The sequence below is a fragment of the Equus przewalskii genome, chromosome 14 (assembly GCF_037783145.1).
Source record: "Equus przewalskii isolate Varuska chromosome 14, EquPr2, whole genome shotgun sequence".
In the NCBI taxonomy this organism is placed as follows: Eukaryota; Metazoa; Chordata; class Mammalia; order Perissodactyla; family Equidae; genus Equus; species Equus przewalskii.
In genome coordinates, this window is record NC_091844.1 from 69,706,189 (window position 1) to 69,723,039 (window position 16,851).

The following is a 16,851-nucleotide window of genomic DNA, read 5'->3' on the forward strand; positions in this document are numbered from 1 at the left end:
ATGTCCGTGCCCAGGATTTGAACCGGCGAAACCCTGGGCCGCTGAAACGGAGAGCACGAACTTAACCGCTCGGCCACAGGGCTGGTCCCTGATTAGGATTCTTAATTGAACTCTTTTATTAGTTAATCACATTTTAATTGGGATTTCACTGATACTCATGAAGTAAATATTGTTTTTAACTATTTATTACCTAACTGAATTTCCTTTTTTGTGAATTGTCTGTTCATATTTGTCCATTTTTCTTTTGGGGCACACTGTGATGTTTTAGCAGTGGCACTATAGTGTGCTTTTTCCCAAGGGATAAAAATAATTTACTTCAATAAATTTTAGATTGCTTACCATGTGGCAGCAGAGCAATCTAGGAAGAAAAGAAAGTGAAGTAAAATCTCCCTCTTTTTTTTCTTTGACTCTTTGTTAGCTTTCACTAATAATCATACTTAATATTTTTTTATTAAAAAAGAAACGGTCTTCTTCCCATAATCCCCAACCACCAGTCCTACTACTCTGCGATAATTACATTTAACAACTTCTTGTGTATTCTTCCAGAAATTTTGTATGTACACATGGGCATTGTTGCAGGGTGGGGTTCCCAGGAAGTGGGCTGTGAGATGGAGGTTGGCGCGCAGGACGTTTATGAGAGTGCCCTCAGGATCAACACATGTGGGAAAGCAAAGGTAGCAGGATTGGGGAGAGGGAGAAGTTGGGCTCTGATGCAGTTTCAACAAATGCTTCAACCAATTCCATGAGGAGCTCTGAAGCTAGGTTAGCACTTCGGAGGTGTCCTGAGTTGGAGTGAGGTGGCCAGGCCTTTATACCACAATATCAACCAGTCTTTGGATGCAAGCTATCCTGAGAAGTGACCTCGGGCAAAATCGCTCTCTTCAGCTGAGGAAACTTCTTAGAGAAAAGTCCCAGTGGCTTGGGGGAATGAGTCCTTCACTTCCCATATGGGAAGTGAATCACTGTGTCCTCTACAGTCCACTTTTTGTGCCCTTTGGAATCACTTAGTTGTGTAAGCGGACACAGGCCTTCCAGGTTCTGGTGGGCCTCTTTTCCTGAGGGAAGCTTGTAAGGAGAGAAGAGTGGGACCAAATACAGCCTCCACCACTGCAGCTGATCTTGAGGCCCCAACTATACTCATTGTCTCTGGCTTCTACTATCCAAACATAGATTCCTCTCATCCTCAGTTAGTGCCTCTGCTAGTCTAGGTGGTTTACCCGGTGAGGTGACCCAGACCCTTATACCTGAGGGATCTTGGGCCCTGGTACCAATACTCTTTTTAAGCTGTGGTTGATGTACTTATCCATTTACAAAATCACGTAAGGAAGCACCACGGGATACCCAAGTGGATTGCTTGGGTGCCAAACCTGGTCCTTTCTGCTCTCACTGTGTAACAGAATCCCAACTTCCTGCTGATTATTGGGGTCTACTACCCCCGCCAAGATGGTGACTTCTCTTCATGTCTGCTGATCTCTCGACATAGGAGTCTGAATGCTCAGGCAGCAACTGTAGCTTGAAGTTCAATGGGACTCCTGTTGTGTCTCTTGGTGGAAGCATTCCCCTTTGGAAACCAGGATTTCTAAACTCATAGAGCCCAGAGTTGAGGGGATGGGATGCACAAAGCAGGGTCATTCCTACTTCCACTTCTTCATTTCCAGACTCATGTATTACACCTACTGGGGACAAAGCACAATAAATAGGTCATTGATTTAGAGTATAAATGTGTTCCTGAGGATGGTACATCATCCTCATAGGGTATCGTCTCTGAGCTGGTGTCTTAGTGTGACTTCATGGGCCATCGCATTGCTCAGTCAGGCCAGCAGTTTCTGGGTAGTGCAGGATGATGGTAGACTACCACAAATTCATTCAATTAGTAGTCCTGATTGCTACTTGAAGTGAAGAATTATGTTTTTTGAAAAAAAAATAGCTCCTGGAACCAGAAGGTCCCATAGTCATGTGTCCACTGCATACCTTTGTTGTAAAATGGGCCCTTTGTTTTGATGTACTGTTATATGGGATCCAATGTCAGCGGATCAAGCACTCTGTAAGCCCTTGAAAGTGGTGCTGGCTGAGGCTCTAAGAGCAGGAAAGGCAAACTCATATCTTGAATATATTCCAGTAAAAGTGAATTGTATTTTCTAAGGTGGAAGGGGTCCAATGTAGTCAATTTACCTCAAAGAGGCTGAATGATCTACTTGAGGGATGGTGTCAAATCAGGGGTTCAGTTGTCATCTTTCTTGCTGGCAGGTTGAACATTCAGCAGCATCAGTTGGTAGATCAACCTTGGTGAATGAGAGCCCATACTGTTGGATTCATTCATAGCCTCCATCTCTGTCACCATGACTACTGTGTTTACGAACAAATTATGCAAGCACAGGAGTGGTCAATGACAAAGTCTGGCTGACGTCAGCTGGCTGAGTCATCCTATCTATTTGCTTGCTTAGGGCTTCCTCTGTAATGGACACTTTCTGGTGAGCATTAACATGAGATATAAATATCTTCATATTTTGTGACTGTAGGTCCATTCACCTATCTCTACCTCAGCCTCATTTTCTTTGATCTTACAGTCTTTTTCTTTCCAGGCCCCTAACCACTTGGTCAAGCTATTCTCCACTGACTATGAATGTGATTATACTCTGACCTCGGGCCCTTTCTCTTTCCACACAAAGTGGGTAATGCAGTACATTATCCTAAGCATTTCCAAATAGGAAGATTTTCCCTGACTGCTGTTTTTCAAGGTCATCCCTGAGCGAACTGTAATGCAGCTGAGGTCCATTTTCATCTTGCTCCTACATACCAAGCTGACCCATCCGTGAACCATGCTTGGTTTTTCTCCTCCTCTGTCAGCTGGTCATAAGGAAACCTCCCATGCAGCCATAGTGTGAACTGAAGTCGAGGTGTCAGTGCAGCAGTGGTGCATAACATGGGGACCTGGACCACCTGTTTTGTGCAGCTTAGTTATGCTCTCTGGCCTGCTTGTGCCCAATCCCAGGTGTACCATTTCCATCTTACAGCGGGTTGCTATGGGGTCCACCTGAAACTATGATTTGGTAGAGCTGATTTACAGAGCCAAGCTCACAGTAGACAGTCTTCTGGCTGCATGGTCAGGAGCTCTATCTCCACTGGGGCTTAATATCACATCAGGAGCAATTTTTTCAGTGTGTCATTCTTCACCACACATGGCAATTGATTGATTTTGTGGTGGTCTACAACCATCCTTTGGTAGCCAAAAATAATGTCTATTTTATCCCCCCCCCCCCTTTTTCTTTTTCAAATGAGGCCATGCCATGCATATGATTCCATACCTTGCCTTTTGCACTTTGGTATTTCTTAGATCCCTTTCCACGGATGAGTAGCAAGGATATTTCTCAGTACTGTTTATATAGCACTGAAATGTTAACTATAGGAGATGGTTAAAATCACTGTACATAACCCAAGCAATGGAATTATACATAGATATTTAAAATTATGCTATATATTGGCGTTTGAGGGTGTTAACCTACCCACATTTGGCAAAAAATTGAAAGATACACAAGAGGAGGCAGGCAGATGGAAATACAAATACCCCTTTCATAATGATAAAACTGTTGAAGATAAAACAGTTCCAGTGTGTGGGCTAAATGGGTCTGCTAGCACTTCCTGTCCCCAACTTCCCCATGTCTAGACGTGAGGATACCTCATCTGAGCAAAACTTGGGTTGTATAGAGGAGACATGCTTAGCCAGGTAGAGTGGTCTTAACTTTGCACTGGTCTAGGGAGCTTTTCAACAGATTAGCTTTAACAATCAAGAAATGTGGATCAATGGCTGTCACTCCCCAACCATGCTGGCACCTCATCCCTCTACAGACTAGGGAATGAGTAAGGAGTAGAGCAAGAGGCCAGGATGGTTAATCTCGGGCAGTTCTTCCACATGGAAATATCAGGTGTATTGTATTCATATATCTCATTATGAGATCCATATTTATTAAAATGGAAATATAGTCTGTAATTAAGTATAAAAATATAATTAAACATCATGCAAAATATAATTCTATTTTCATAAAAAGGTATATACATAAGCTTAAAAACAAATATAAAAGTGAGTCATAGTATATATGCTATTTTGTAATAAATAAACTATGAAAATAATCTGGGTGATTTCTTTGCAGTACAACTTAAATTTTCTTCTTTATATCTTGTAGTACCCTATTGCTGCATTGCCCAGACCCCCTTCCAGTGCATATAGCTTCCAGCTGCTGTGAATTGGCAGCTAAGGGCTCATAGCTGCATTCTTCTCTGGGGAATTGCCCTTGGTCAACAAGAGCCATCCTTCCTAGAAATGCCTGGAAGGTTACAACTGACCCCCCTCACCACTAGGGAATGCCTGAGTATTAGACTGAGAAGGAGATACAAAAGCCTAGCCTCATATCTCAAAGTGGGATAATTCTGTGGGGATGTTCACACTCAGCTGAGGTATCAGGCTGAGGCTAGACTTGAGCTGAAATCACATCTTTCCTTTGCTTCTTTTCCTGTCTATCATGCTTCTTCACATCCTTATGGGTTTCTCCTGAGACTGCTCCAATAAGTTACTTGCACAAAGAGTCCAGTCTCAGTCTTTGCTTCTACAGACCTAATGAATATCCATGGAATTACAAGAAATTTTTGTAAACATGAAAAAAAGTTATTTTTATTTTGAAAATAAAAATCTCGCGTGTATTCTAAAACATAGAATGGCTAGGGTTTGGGGTTAGATATTTGTAGCCTGAAAATTCTTGACTTCATTTTCTATAGTATACTAAGCCAAAATTTGTAAAAGTGGGTCATTCACTTTACCATGCCAGAGTCAGATCTCTATTTCTTAATGTAGAGGAAAGTGCTGTTACCTTTAGAAGAGCAGAAGAGTGAGTGGAAGCTGTGGAAGTGGAGACAGTGAGTGTAGGTCACATTTCAAGATATTTAGGGGCAAAGAAGAGAGAGAAAAATAATTTGTTAGGGTAGGGTGGTAGCGAAAGGAGACTCACTTTAAGTTGGAAGGGTCTTGAGTATGCTTGTAGAAGGGCGTGGAGAGGAGTCAGAGCTAGAAAATAATGGAAAAAATAGGGATGGCTTATGGAGCAACATTCCAAAGAAGATGAGAAGGGATGGAGTCTTGTATACAGTATGGTGTGCAGAGTACTGGAGGAGGAATTGACCAACAGTAAGGAGAAGGAGGTTAGGACTAGCACATTTATAGATAAATCTAGAGGCTGAAGGAAGGCAAGATGAGACTGCATCGTGTGGTCACTCATTTTTATATGACGTATGAATCAATGTTATTAGCCAAATGAAGAGGCAAGGTAGAAGTAGAGCTAAGACATTTTGACTGAATCAGGAACGATGGAGGGTAGAGTGATGGTGGTGGGATGGGTGGGGTTTTAAGAAAAAAGATCTGGTATCCTTTGAAGGATGGGCTTGAGTAGGGTGGGAGTAGAGATAGAATATTTAAGGAAATCCAGAACTAGAGTGGAAATGATGTGAGAGATGCAAACAGGCATAACAAATTGAATTAATAGACACTGGGACAAAAATATTCTCTGGGGAATCATAATTTAATAATAATAAACTATCTGATCTCTGGAAGATAAAGTAGGAATGCAATACCACAGACCCTATCCTTGAAATTAAAATATGGGGATGGTTGGGGCTGGCCCCGTGGCCCAGTGGTTAAGTTCGCGCGCTCCGCTGCAGGCGGCCCAGTGTTTCGTTGGTTCGAATCCTGGGCGCGGACATGGCACTGCTCATCAAACCACGCTGAGGCAGCGTCCCACATGCCACGGGGGGGGGGGGGGGGGGGGGGAGGGGAGGAGGAGCTTTGGAGAGAAAAAAAAAAAAATGGGGATGGAGCTCCAGAAATGCAAAGGACAGACAGTGGGAATATCCGGCCAGGAGGGTGTCAAAACAAGTTGAGGTACAGTGCCAGGCCCAGGCAACAGGGCAGGATGGCTAGCCCCAGTCAGCAGCTGGGGATATACAGGGCCTTCCTGAACTGACTAGAGACACCTAGGCTTTAGAGGGACATGGCACATACCTTGAGTGTTATGAATAGCACCATGAGTTACCAAAAGGAATTTGTGAAAATCTATCTGTATCAATTGCTGATATGAGGCTGTTTGATCAATGACTGAAGGAGAAACTTAAGGAAGTATCTAGACGGCCTCTCAAACTCCCTATCAAGACTTTTTTTTCGGTGTGACAGACCCCATTTGAAAAAGTGAGGGAAAGTTATGAATCCTCTTCTCAAAAATTGCACAATTAACACTCACCAAATATTGTCCATAATTTTAGGAGGTCCACGAACTTCTGAAACCCATGTACTCCATGTTAAGTATTGCTGTCACCTGTTTCTCCTCCCAAGAGGCAGCCCGACTCTCAGTTCTATTTTAGAATATAGAAAGTGTAGCGGATTGGAAACAGCTTCTGGAAGCCGGTGGATTTGGGAGATCAGTCGGTGTTACTAGGCATCCTTCTTACTTTGCAAAGTATAAAGACGTGGCTAATGCGACGGGAGATACCACATTCTGGATATTTCAGGAGGCTGTTACGGACACTACAAAAAATGGTTTCTGACCACTCACACAGCTGAATCATTCAGCAAATATTTACTGGGCGCCTGATACGTACAGGGACTGTGCCAGGGACTGAGCTCACTAAGATAAAAAAGACACCATTCGTGCCCCTGATGAGACGATTCACATGCAAAAGCGTGAATGCGAATGTAGTTATTGGCGGCTTTAGGAAAAGGTCACCTAAGTTTGAGAGGCCTTCTGGGGAGATGGAAAGGGCCCTGAGGTGGCAATTTGATTTTCAGTTTCTCCACATCCTAGACTCGTAAGCTTGGCAAGTCCACTCAATCTCAAATTACCTCATCTATCGTGTGGGGTTAACAAGCAGACGAAAATGGTTGCGAATCTTCATAAACATAACCTTTGTCAAAATGAACCTGGACAAATGAAAAAACACAAGTACGAGGCTTATTGAAAGCGGCAGTTGGGAGGGTTGCCCCTTGAGGGAAGAGCCCGGCTCTTCCAAGTCTCTATAGCCACCGCGGCGCCTAGCACGCGGTCAGAATCCGCTCAATAAGCCTTCCGGGATGGATCAAGTTCCGCTTCCGCAGGCAGATTTTCGCAGCGGGAGAGCGCGCTGGGACGCCTGACGCAGGCTAGCGCCAGACCTCTCTCACGCGCATGCTCCGAGGAGGGGCGGAGAGCGGAAGTGCGGGGGTGTGGCGAGGCGCCGCGGCCCGCCGGCTTGCTCGCCCTGCAGACTCGCGCGGGAGGCGGGGACGCGCGCGCGCTCGTTCCCGCGGCCGGCTGCGTACTGTAGTGACGGCCGCGCGGGAGCGGTCACGTGACCGTAGCGGCTGCCTGTACAGTAAGGACCCAATATGGCAGCGGCGGTAGCAGTGGCAACGGCAGCAGGAGGACCGGCCGCCCCATAGACCCCCCCGCGCACTACCCCCGCCGCTTCCTCTGTTTGGGTGCTCCTCCGGCCTGACTTCCCCTTTCTCCCACCTTTCCCAGCACCGCGGGAAAAGCAGCGCAGGGCAGAGCAGGCAGGGAGGGCGGCCGGAGCCCGGACACGGGAGCCTCCCAGTCAGTTCAAGACCCGACATGAGGGAAAAGGGCCGTAGGAAGAAGGGCAGGACCTGGGCGGAGGCCGCCAAGACGGTAAGGGGGAGGGAGCGAAGGGGAAGGCCGGGAGGATTTCGTCCCCTCGCCGCCCGCCGGTCGCAGGGGAAGGGAGGTCATTGGCCCAGCGACCCGGCTGAGGGGGCACAAAACCGCGCGGAGAGGGCGGCGGTTGGTGTCGGGCTTGTGATCCCTGTGGGAATGGAGGCGCCCAGCGGAAGAGGGTCGCCGCAGGGCTGCGGCTTCTCCCTGCGTCTGCGACGAGTCCCCTTGGTGTTTCGAAGCTGCCTGTTGGGGTCACGTCGCTCTCCCCCCCACTCTGTGGGAGCCCCCGCCCCGGCACGGGGAAGTGTGTTGTGCTTGCACAGTAACCGGTTCTTCTCCCTTGTGCGGCTGAAGAGCCCCCATTGGATGCAGATAGGAAAAGGCTTGTGCGTGCACCCAGCCCCGGAAAGACGAGGGGAGCGCTGGAGCTGGGTAGAATTTACCCGCTAGAGCCGCCTTGTCGCCTGACCCCGGGGCCCTCTGCTAGGCTGGGCTCCCAGAGGCGACGTGAGATCACGAGGCTCTTGTTTTTGTTTGCTGCTGGAGCTGAAAGTGCAGGAGGTGTTTAGAAACGAAGTAACAGGTGGGACTTGTAGAATTTTTTTTTTTTCTGTTTCCGTAGAGACCTTCTCTGAACAAGGCAGCAATGCATGGTGGGACGTGTAGTTTCCCCGGCCTTGACTTTTCCGTAGCTAAAGTGACCCTGGCCTCACGAAGTTGTAACTAGTGGGGGAAAAACCATCTCTTTCTTTTTAATTTTGTTATAACGAAATTGAGAGGTGGATTTTTAAAAACGGACTGTTTAGGGTTAGTGAGAACTTGCTGTATTTTGTGAAAAAATTAGAAGTGTGTATGTATGTAGAAATGAGACGTTAGGAGAAAGTGAGGTTCATTCCGTCTTTGAGGGTGCAGCAGAAAAGTAATAGGACATAAAACAGCAGCATTTTAGTGTTGGGAAGTGAGGAGGCGTGTAGGCATTATCTTTAATAGTGAATCTTGTCAGTAATATTCGTACAACATGGACAACCCTTCTATATGAACCTTTATTATACGTTGTAAGGTTTATTTTTTAAATGAGATTTTTCTGAATATAAAAGTAATAAATGTTCACCGTGGGAAAATTTGGAAAATTATAGAAATGTGTAAAGAAGAAAATAATAAAGCACGTGTTTCACCCCCTCGGAGCTGTTACCATTTTAGTATCTTACCATCCAGTCTTTTTTTATTTATTTTCCCAAATCTGGGTCCTACTGTTTATTCACTCTTGTGCATTTGTGTTGTAAACTTTGTGCATTTGTTTTGTAAACTTTATGCGTTAAGGGGGTTGATGAGTCTTAAACTCCTGTGTCGGTTTTATTTGGAAATGTGAAAAAGTGAATAAATAATAGCACATTTTCTTTATTAAGTGTTTTCACTGACAGTATATCTTCATAATTGTGACTGCTGGTCGTTTTCTTCTAAAAGGTAAAACTCTTCAAATAATTTTTTGGGGTAGGGAATTTTGCTCCTTCACGGCAGACGATTTTGCTTTCTTCTGCTTGATAAATACCTCAAGACTGCTTCCTTTTATTCAAATAAGGATGGTAAATTTTAATTATAGGTAGGCAGACCCCAACTCTAATTATGTTAATTAATTTTAAGTCTCTAGACTCTTAAGAGTACTTTTGGAATTATGATCTCGGTAAAATAATCTTTGGGAGATTATGCAAATAGGAGAAATATGTCTACATCTACTATTTAGATTTCCTATAATAAATTAGTATATTTTCTCATTCATAGTAAACATTTCATGCCTTAGCTAGCTATGTGAAAAAAAGTATTTAAAAGATGGGAAGACTAGTTTGGGTTCTGAGTGAGTTCCTGAATTGATCAGTCTATTAGTGTCTTGGTATTTTTGTTTGATTCTGACAAACGTCTAAGGCCTCAGTCTAAGTAAAAATGAATTTTAGAAAGAGAATGGTGACGCTAAAACTTTTTTTCTTTTCTGGTAGCCAAAATCTAGAAAACACTCTACTCTTTTTCATTTATCATCTATAAAGTGAGGCATTAAACTAAATCTGTGTTCAAAGATTTCTGTTTGTAGGAGGAATAGATAGAAGTAAATGTAGGTGGCATAGACAAAAGCACATTCTTTAATATTTCAGGCTGCAGAATGAGATCAGAAAATTAGTGATTTGACAAATGGAAGTAACTTTGATCTAAATTAAGAAATGGTGCGTATATTTATTTATAAGATCAAGAGGACTAGGAGAATTAAGTCTTAAACCTACTTCATAGGCATTGAGGTCAAATGTTTTAGGAGCACAGTTCCAGCAAGGAAATAATAAAATTATTTACGAATACAGGTAATATCTGCTCCTTATTCCTTGTGTTCTTGGTACCTGCATTTTAGAGCTATCCTATTAAATTGGGGTTGTATTCCTATTAAAATGGGATTGTATTCCTGACCAATAATATAGCAACAGATAAGTAAAATTATTCAATCAGTTATATACATATGTATACATGTATGTATATATACATATATAATACGGGGTTTGTGCGGGTACGTGTGAGAGCTACACGATTGATGTAAAGTTGCTATGAACATTCTGAAAAAGCAAAATTATGATTCATAATTATTGTATAGTAGTAAAATTATGCCCAAAGGCTGATTAAATGTAGAGTGTAGACAGATTCCAATAACTAGGGACACCAGAGAGAGGGATAATGGAGTTGAGATTCAACTGAACTTGAAAGTTCATTCACTTGCACTGGACTGTGTCCTTACTGATTGTATATTTGTCCTGTGTAAGTACGCTAGATATAAAAAGCATTATTCAAGTATTTAGTTAACAGTCTCACATGTTTTAAGTTGTAAGGGTGGCAATGATGATGGTAATGAAATGATTTGGATGAGACATCTGGAGTATAGAGTTTGGTGCAATTTAAATAGAAAAATTTGTAGTAAGCCAGAGATATTGAGAACCGTTACATTGACTTTAGAACTATGTTCAAAATTATGCTCATTCTTAAAAAAAAAAAAAGACATTGTATTATCTAAATATTTGATGACATCTCTGAGGAATTTAACCGTTTCTGCAAAATAGAGCTTTCAAAATAGTATAATCTTTTTGATCCTGTTTTCTTTTTGACCTTACCCTTGTTACCCATCACAACTAGGGAAGCATTAAAAGGGAGAAATGCCCTAAAAGGATAAGTTTGTTGTAACCGTAGGTGGAAGGGACAGAGGGGCAGACCTTAGAGATTGTACACTAGAGGAGCCTTTGGGCACCTATTGGGAGTTAAGTGGTCAAAGTAGGAGAAGTGAAGTGTCGGTATTAGAGATGAGGAGCACAGCAGTCTATATTGTAGATCCTTAGCATGTGATTTGTAGACTGAAGAAAAAGTGGCTTTTTTATCTTTGGAGGCTATCTGTATAGGCTTCACTTGGTGGTTAATATTATTTTGAATATGCGTGGCATTTTTTTTTTTTTTTTTGAGGAAGATTAGCCCTGAGCTAACATCTGCTGCCAATCCTCCTCTTTTTGCTGAGGAAGATTGGCCCTGAGCTAACATCCATGCCCACCTTCCTCTACTTTACATGTGGGATGCCTACCACAGCATGGTTTGCCAAGCGGTGCCATGTCTGCACCCCAGATCGGAACCGGCGAACCCTGGGCCACCGAAGCAGAACATGGGCACTTAACCGCTGTGCCACCGGGCTGGCCCCTACATGGCTTTTTATTTTTGTTATTTACTTAAAGTCATTTAACTTTGGGGAACAAGATGGTAGTTAGAAAATTTCTATTAAAGGAGTAATAGACATAGGCTAATTACTTTTATGTAGGAAGTATAGAAAATGGAAAATAATTACTTAAAAATATAGTGATAAAAAGATGTAATGATTAAAAAGATGTTTAGAAAAAATTTTAACAAAATGCACTTCAGAAAAAGCAGACCTATTATCTTAGAAATTTTCAGTACTCTTAATCTTTACCATGAGTAATTTTGTTCAAGGCTAGGAGTACGGCCAGGCCTGATTATGTCACCTTGGATATATATTAACCAGGCCAGAGCCTTTTAAGTCTGTATTTGTATTATATTTGTAGTTGTATTGTAGTCTTTAGGGGAGAATATGCATCTTGGACAAATGTATTAAACAAATGTGTTGTTTTTATAATATAGACTGTAGACAGTAAAAACTGGGCAAAATCTTTCTGGTTTGTGGAATACATAAAAAAATAGAGTGAGAAATCATTGTAAGGGGCATGGGTTGAAAATTGAGAAACTGCTCTGGTCCATAATTTCGAAACACTAACTGCATATTTATGTTTATTTTTTTATTTCAGCTTTATTGAGGTATAATTGACATAAAATCGTAAGATATTTGATATCCTTGTGAAATTGCTATCTGCAGGTGTGGTTGTGCTAGGTGATTCAGTGTAACACTCTTTGCTTGAGTGATCGTCCTTCTTGCCATAATATTGAAGCAAAGTTCCCATGTTTTGCTTCTTGAATTTTGTATTATTATTTTCAGTTCATCCTTCCTTTTGTCTTGTTGTATGGTCCTGTATTGAAAACCCACAAGCCTCCTAATTTGTTGAAGGAAAAAAAAACCAAAATCTGTTTTGAACACGTAAGTTAAAAATTTCTGGGAAAGGTGCTCCTGCTGCATGTCCTTAGAGTTCTGACAGGGGTGCAGAAAATAACGTCAGGCTTGCGGAAGTCCTTGCTGTTTCCTCATCCACAGAATCCATTGACTCTTAAAAGGCTGTGCAATTTTGCTGTCAGTGAAAGGGCATTGTGTTTTCACTACAAAAGCTATCTGGAAGGAGGCCGGTGTGTGGAAGATCTAACTGCAGGGAACTGATCAGTAAGGTTGGTTAAAACCTGTTATCTTTGCCCTTTTTTCAGAAATCTTTTGAATGCCCCTCTAGTTCTGTTTTCTTTCTTCTTGTATTTCAGAGGCCATCCTCATAGTTGATAGCATTGTGCAATTTAGTATTTTTAATGCAGTTTGATTTATCATGTTTTTAGTGTTGTTTTAAAAGGTTAGTGAATATACTAAATTTTAGAATTCTTTAAATATGGTAAAAACAATAGTATTACTTGCTTTAAATAGTTTCTATTAAAGTAGCATAGGCTCATTATTTAAAAAAAAACAAGTAGAACAGAAGTCTGTAAAGAGTTAATCTTTGATGAGTCACTATACTGAAAACAGGGATTAAGTGAAAGTCTGCGTACTGAAATATTGAAAATATTTTAGAGTTGCCATACTGAACTTAACTATAGTTGATAGTTTGAGTATAGCCTTCTAGACTTTTAACCTTGTATGTGGAAATATGCATAAACATCTATACCTATATATATTTTATATACAGTTCTGCAACTTGCTTTCTTTATGAATGTTGTGGACGCCTTTTAATGCCATTACTTATGTATCTTTCTCATTTTTTTTTTTTTTTTGAGGAAGATTAGCCCTGAGCTAACATCTACCGCCAATCCTCCTCTTTTTTGCTGAGGAAGACTGGCCCTGAGGTAACATCAGTGCCCATCTTCCTCTACTTTATATGTGGGATGCCTGACACAGCATGGCTTGACAAAGCGGTGGGTAGGTCTGCATCCAGGATCTGAACTGGTGAACCCCAAGCCGCCGAAGCAGAATGTGTGAACTTAACCACTGCGCCACTGGGCTGGCCTCTCCCTTATTCTTTTTAATGGCTTCTAAATATTCCATTGTTTTTGACTGTATCCTTGATTATTTGACATGAAAGTTATTTATAGTTTGCTTCCTTTCTAACAAGAACTTCAGTGTATATATCTGGATATGTATGTTTGTTTGCGTGTATGTCATGTGTATGTGTGTGTGTGTATTTGTGTGAATGGAATAGTTAAGTTAAACAGTTTGTAAACTTGAGTTTGTGCTAATTTATATTCCTCTCCAAAATTTTGAAGGTTCCTGTTATTTTTCTACTTTTCTCTGTAATCCAAGGAATATATCAGTCTTTACTCTGCCATTTTGATATGTTAATAAAGCATTTCTTTTGTTGTTTTGTTCAATAGAATTTGATGGAAATGTTCTATATCTGTGCTGTCCAGTACAGTAGCCACTAGTCAGATGTGGCCATTGAGCACTTGAAATGTGGGTAGTGTGACTAAGGAACTGAATTTTGAATTTTGTTTAATTTTAAGTAATTTAAGTTTAAATAGCTTCATTTGTCTAGCGGCTACCGTTATTGGACAGGGCAGGTGTAAAGTAACTTCCTATGCTTATTGACTATTTGTATATTTTTCAGTAAACTTGTCTGTTCAGGCCGTTTTCCTTTTTTTTTGTGCTTCCTAGTCTTTTTTATACTAATTTCTTTTTTTTTTTTAACTATTTTATTTTTCCTTTTTCTCCCAAAGACGCCCAGTCCATAGTTGTGGGTCCCTTTAGTGGTGGCATGTGGGATGCCGCTCAGCATGGCCTGATGAGCGGTGCCATGTCTGCGCCCAGGATTCGAACCCGTGAAACCCTGGGCTGCCGCAGTGGAGCGCATGAACTTAACCACCTGGCCACGGGGCCAGCCCCTATGCTAATTTCTAAGAGTCCTTTGTAGGTTAAGGTAACTAGCCCTTTGTGATAGGTGTTACAGATCTGTTTCCCGTTTTGGTCTTTTGACTTGATTATGCAGTTTTTTTTTTGCTGCCCAGCCATTTTTGATGTTAACATCAACAAATTTATTAATCTTTACCTTTTATGCTTTTCTAGGTTTTGAATCGTATTAAGAAAAACTTTCCTCACTCAAAGATTATAAATTGAGTGCTTTTGAAAAATGTTTAGCCCTGAAGGCATATCTTCCCTAAATAAAACGCATATTTTATTATGGACGAGTAAGAGGAAACTCAGTTTGTATATTAGTTAAGACTGTTCCTTGAAGGCAGAGACTTTTCTTTTAAATGTTTCTACCTGCTGAGCTTAACTCACTTTCTTGCACATGAGTGCTAAATCTTCTTTTTTCACCTTTTTTTATTGGAAGTAAAAGAGAAGACACTGTTCTCATTTTCAAGAGCGCACTATTTGGATAAAGTTAGTCAACTGTATTTAAGTATTGTTTGCCATGGAAGACTGGCTGAGTATCTCTCTCTTGTTTGTGAAAAAAAATTGTTCTAAGACACGCCCAGGGTATTTGTTTCCAAAGACCCTTTTAAGTTACCTTTAGACATTGGGAAATTTCTGTGATAATTCTTATTTCTGGACTTGCTTGACAAAACTAAAATTGGTTAGTGGTAAATACACAAGTTCTTAGTTCTGGGCATCAGGGGACACTGTAAACCTTACTTGTAGTGTCTTCTGAGTAATTTGATCCATCTTTTGGTAAAAATTACCTTGTGAAAGACTTTCGTTTGACAATTCTTTGGCTACTGACATTTAGCAGTTGATACCATGTTTAGAATGGACTTTCATTGGAGTTCACAGCTTGGGATGGCCCAAATCATTTGAATCTTTAACTCACTGATGTCTGAATTATTCACTAGCTGGTTTAGCCATATTCAGTTTCAAATAAAGTGCTTAATGATGTTAGTAACTTATTTGTATATAGGAACATAAAAATTTAAATGTATTGCTATTGATTTATAGAAATTAGTTTCGTATATGATTTGAGTGGTTCTCCCAAGTTTTTTCAGTTTAAATGGATGGTACCCATGAAATAGTTTAATGTGTTTGGAAGGGTTTTCTCTTTTATAGTGTGTGTTCGTGTGTGTGCACAAAGATGTAAAAAAGAGCTGGATTATAAGATAAAGATAATAGAAAAACAGTTTTCATATATATCGTTAATCACCCATGAAAGACGTAATGGAGAAAATAGGACTATTTTTAATAGCAACTTGGGAATAACCTTAACAATCTGGATTTGATCTTGGCTCTACCATTTATTGTGTCAGTTTGGACAAGTTATTTAAACCAGTGCTCGAACGTTAAAGTGTACAAGAATCATCTGGGGAACTTGTTCTAATGCAGATTTTTATTCACTAGGTCTGCATCGTAGCCAGAGGGTCTGCGTTCCCAGATGGTGCTGGCGCTTTGGTCTAAGGACCACGTTTGGAGTTGTAGGGTTTTATACTATCTAAGCTTTCTCGATTTCCCAAACTTTAAAATAGAGATAATAATAGAACTTACCATTTGGGGTGTTAGGTGACTAGGTGAGAATGTATGAAAACTTCTGTGTACAATGCTTAGTATGTTGTAAACACTGTTAGTTAATATTACTTAAAAATGAATAAATGTAGATCATTTTATGTTTCTGAGTGGGAAAACTATTGTAAAGATGTTATTTCTTAGCAAAGAAGTGTAGAGGTTTGAGACAGTTCTAATGAAAAGCCTTTTAACCTCAGGGCCTGTGTTTGCCACTGCTTCCCAGAGCTGGTGTGGAATCACACAGAGACCTAAACTAGCTATGAACAAGTTTGGGAACCCACTGAAAGATCCATCTCCTGTTTCAGGAGATTCTACACAAAATCCCATTCTCTTGACTAATACTTTGTGAACTGCCTGTGGAGAAGGCCATTTGGCAAGGAATGGCAGGCAGCCTGTACAAGATGAGTGACTCCTTGCCAAGAGCCAGCAAGAAAATAGAAAGGGACCAAAACCTGCCAACAGGGAAGCTTGGTAGTAAGCTTGGGAAAGAACCCCAAGCCTCAGATGAATTCACAGTCCCAGCTGACACTTCGATTTCAGCCTGTTGAGACCCAAAGCAGAAGACCCAGTTGACCCATGCCCAGAATCTTGGCAACACAGAAACTGTAAGAATGGAGCTGCAATACACATTTGTGGGCAGATTTTCCTTTCAACCTAAGTTTTCATTTCTCTAGGGTAAATACCCAGGAGTGGAATTGCTGGGTAATATATGTAAGTATGTGTTTAACTTTAAGAAACTGTTTTTCAGAGTGGCTATATCATTTCACATTCCCACCAGTAACATTATGAAATCCAACTGCTCTTCATCCTTGCTAGCTTTTGGTATTGTTAACATTTTTTATTTTAGTCATTCTAATAGGTGTGTAGTGGTATATCATTGTGATTTTAATTTCTCTATGGTTTATGTTGTTGAGCGTCTTTTTTTTGGTGAGGAAGATTATCCCTGAGCTTACATCTGTGCCAGTTTTTCTCTATTTTATATGTGGGATGCTGCCACAG

General features: G+C 41.1%; 1 protein-coding gene across 1 annotated transcript in view; it reads left to right on the plus strand.

Annotated features, from left to right (window-relative positions):
- The first annotated feature begins 7,326 nt into the window (after positions 1-7,326).
- The window catches only part of ASXL2 (ASXL transcriptional regulator 2), a 161,841-nt gene continuing 152,316 nt past the window's right edge, over positions 7,327-16,851 (plus strand). Inside the window, exon 1 of the mRNA XM_070573097.1 lies at positions 7,327-7,685. Within this exon, the coding sequence (XP_070429198.1) occupies positions 7,629-7,685 (57 nt within the window). The 5' untranslated portion in view covers positions 7,327-7,628. The remainder of the gene's footprint in view (positions 7,686-16,851) is intronic.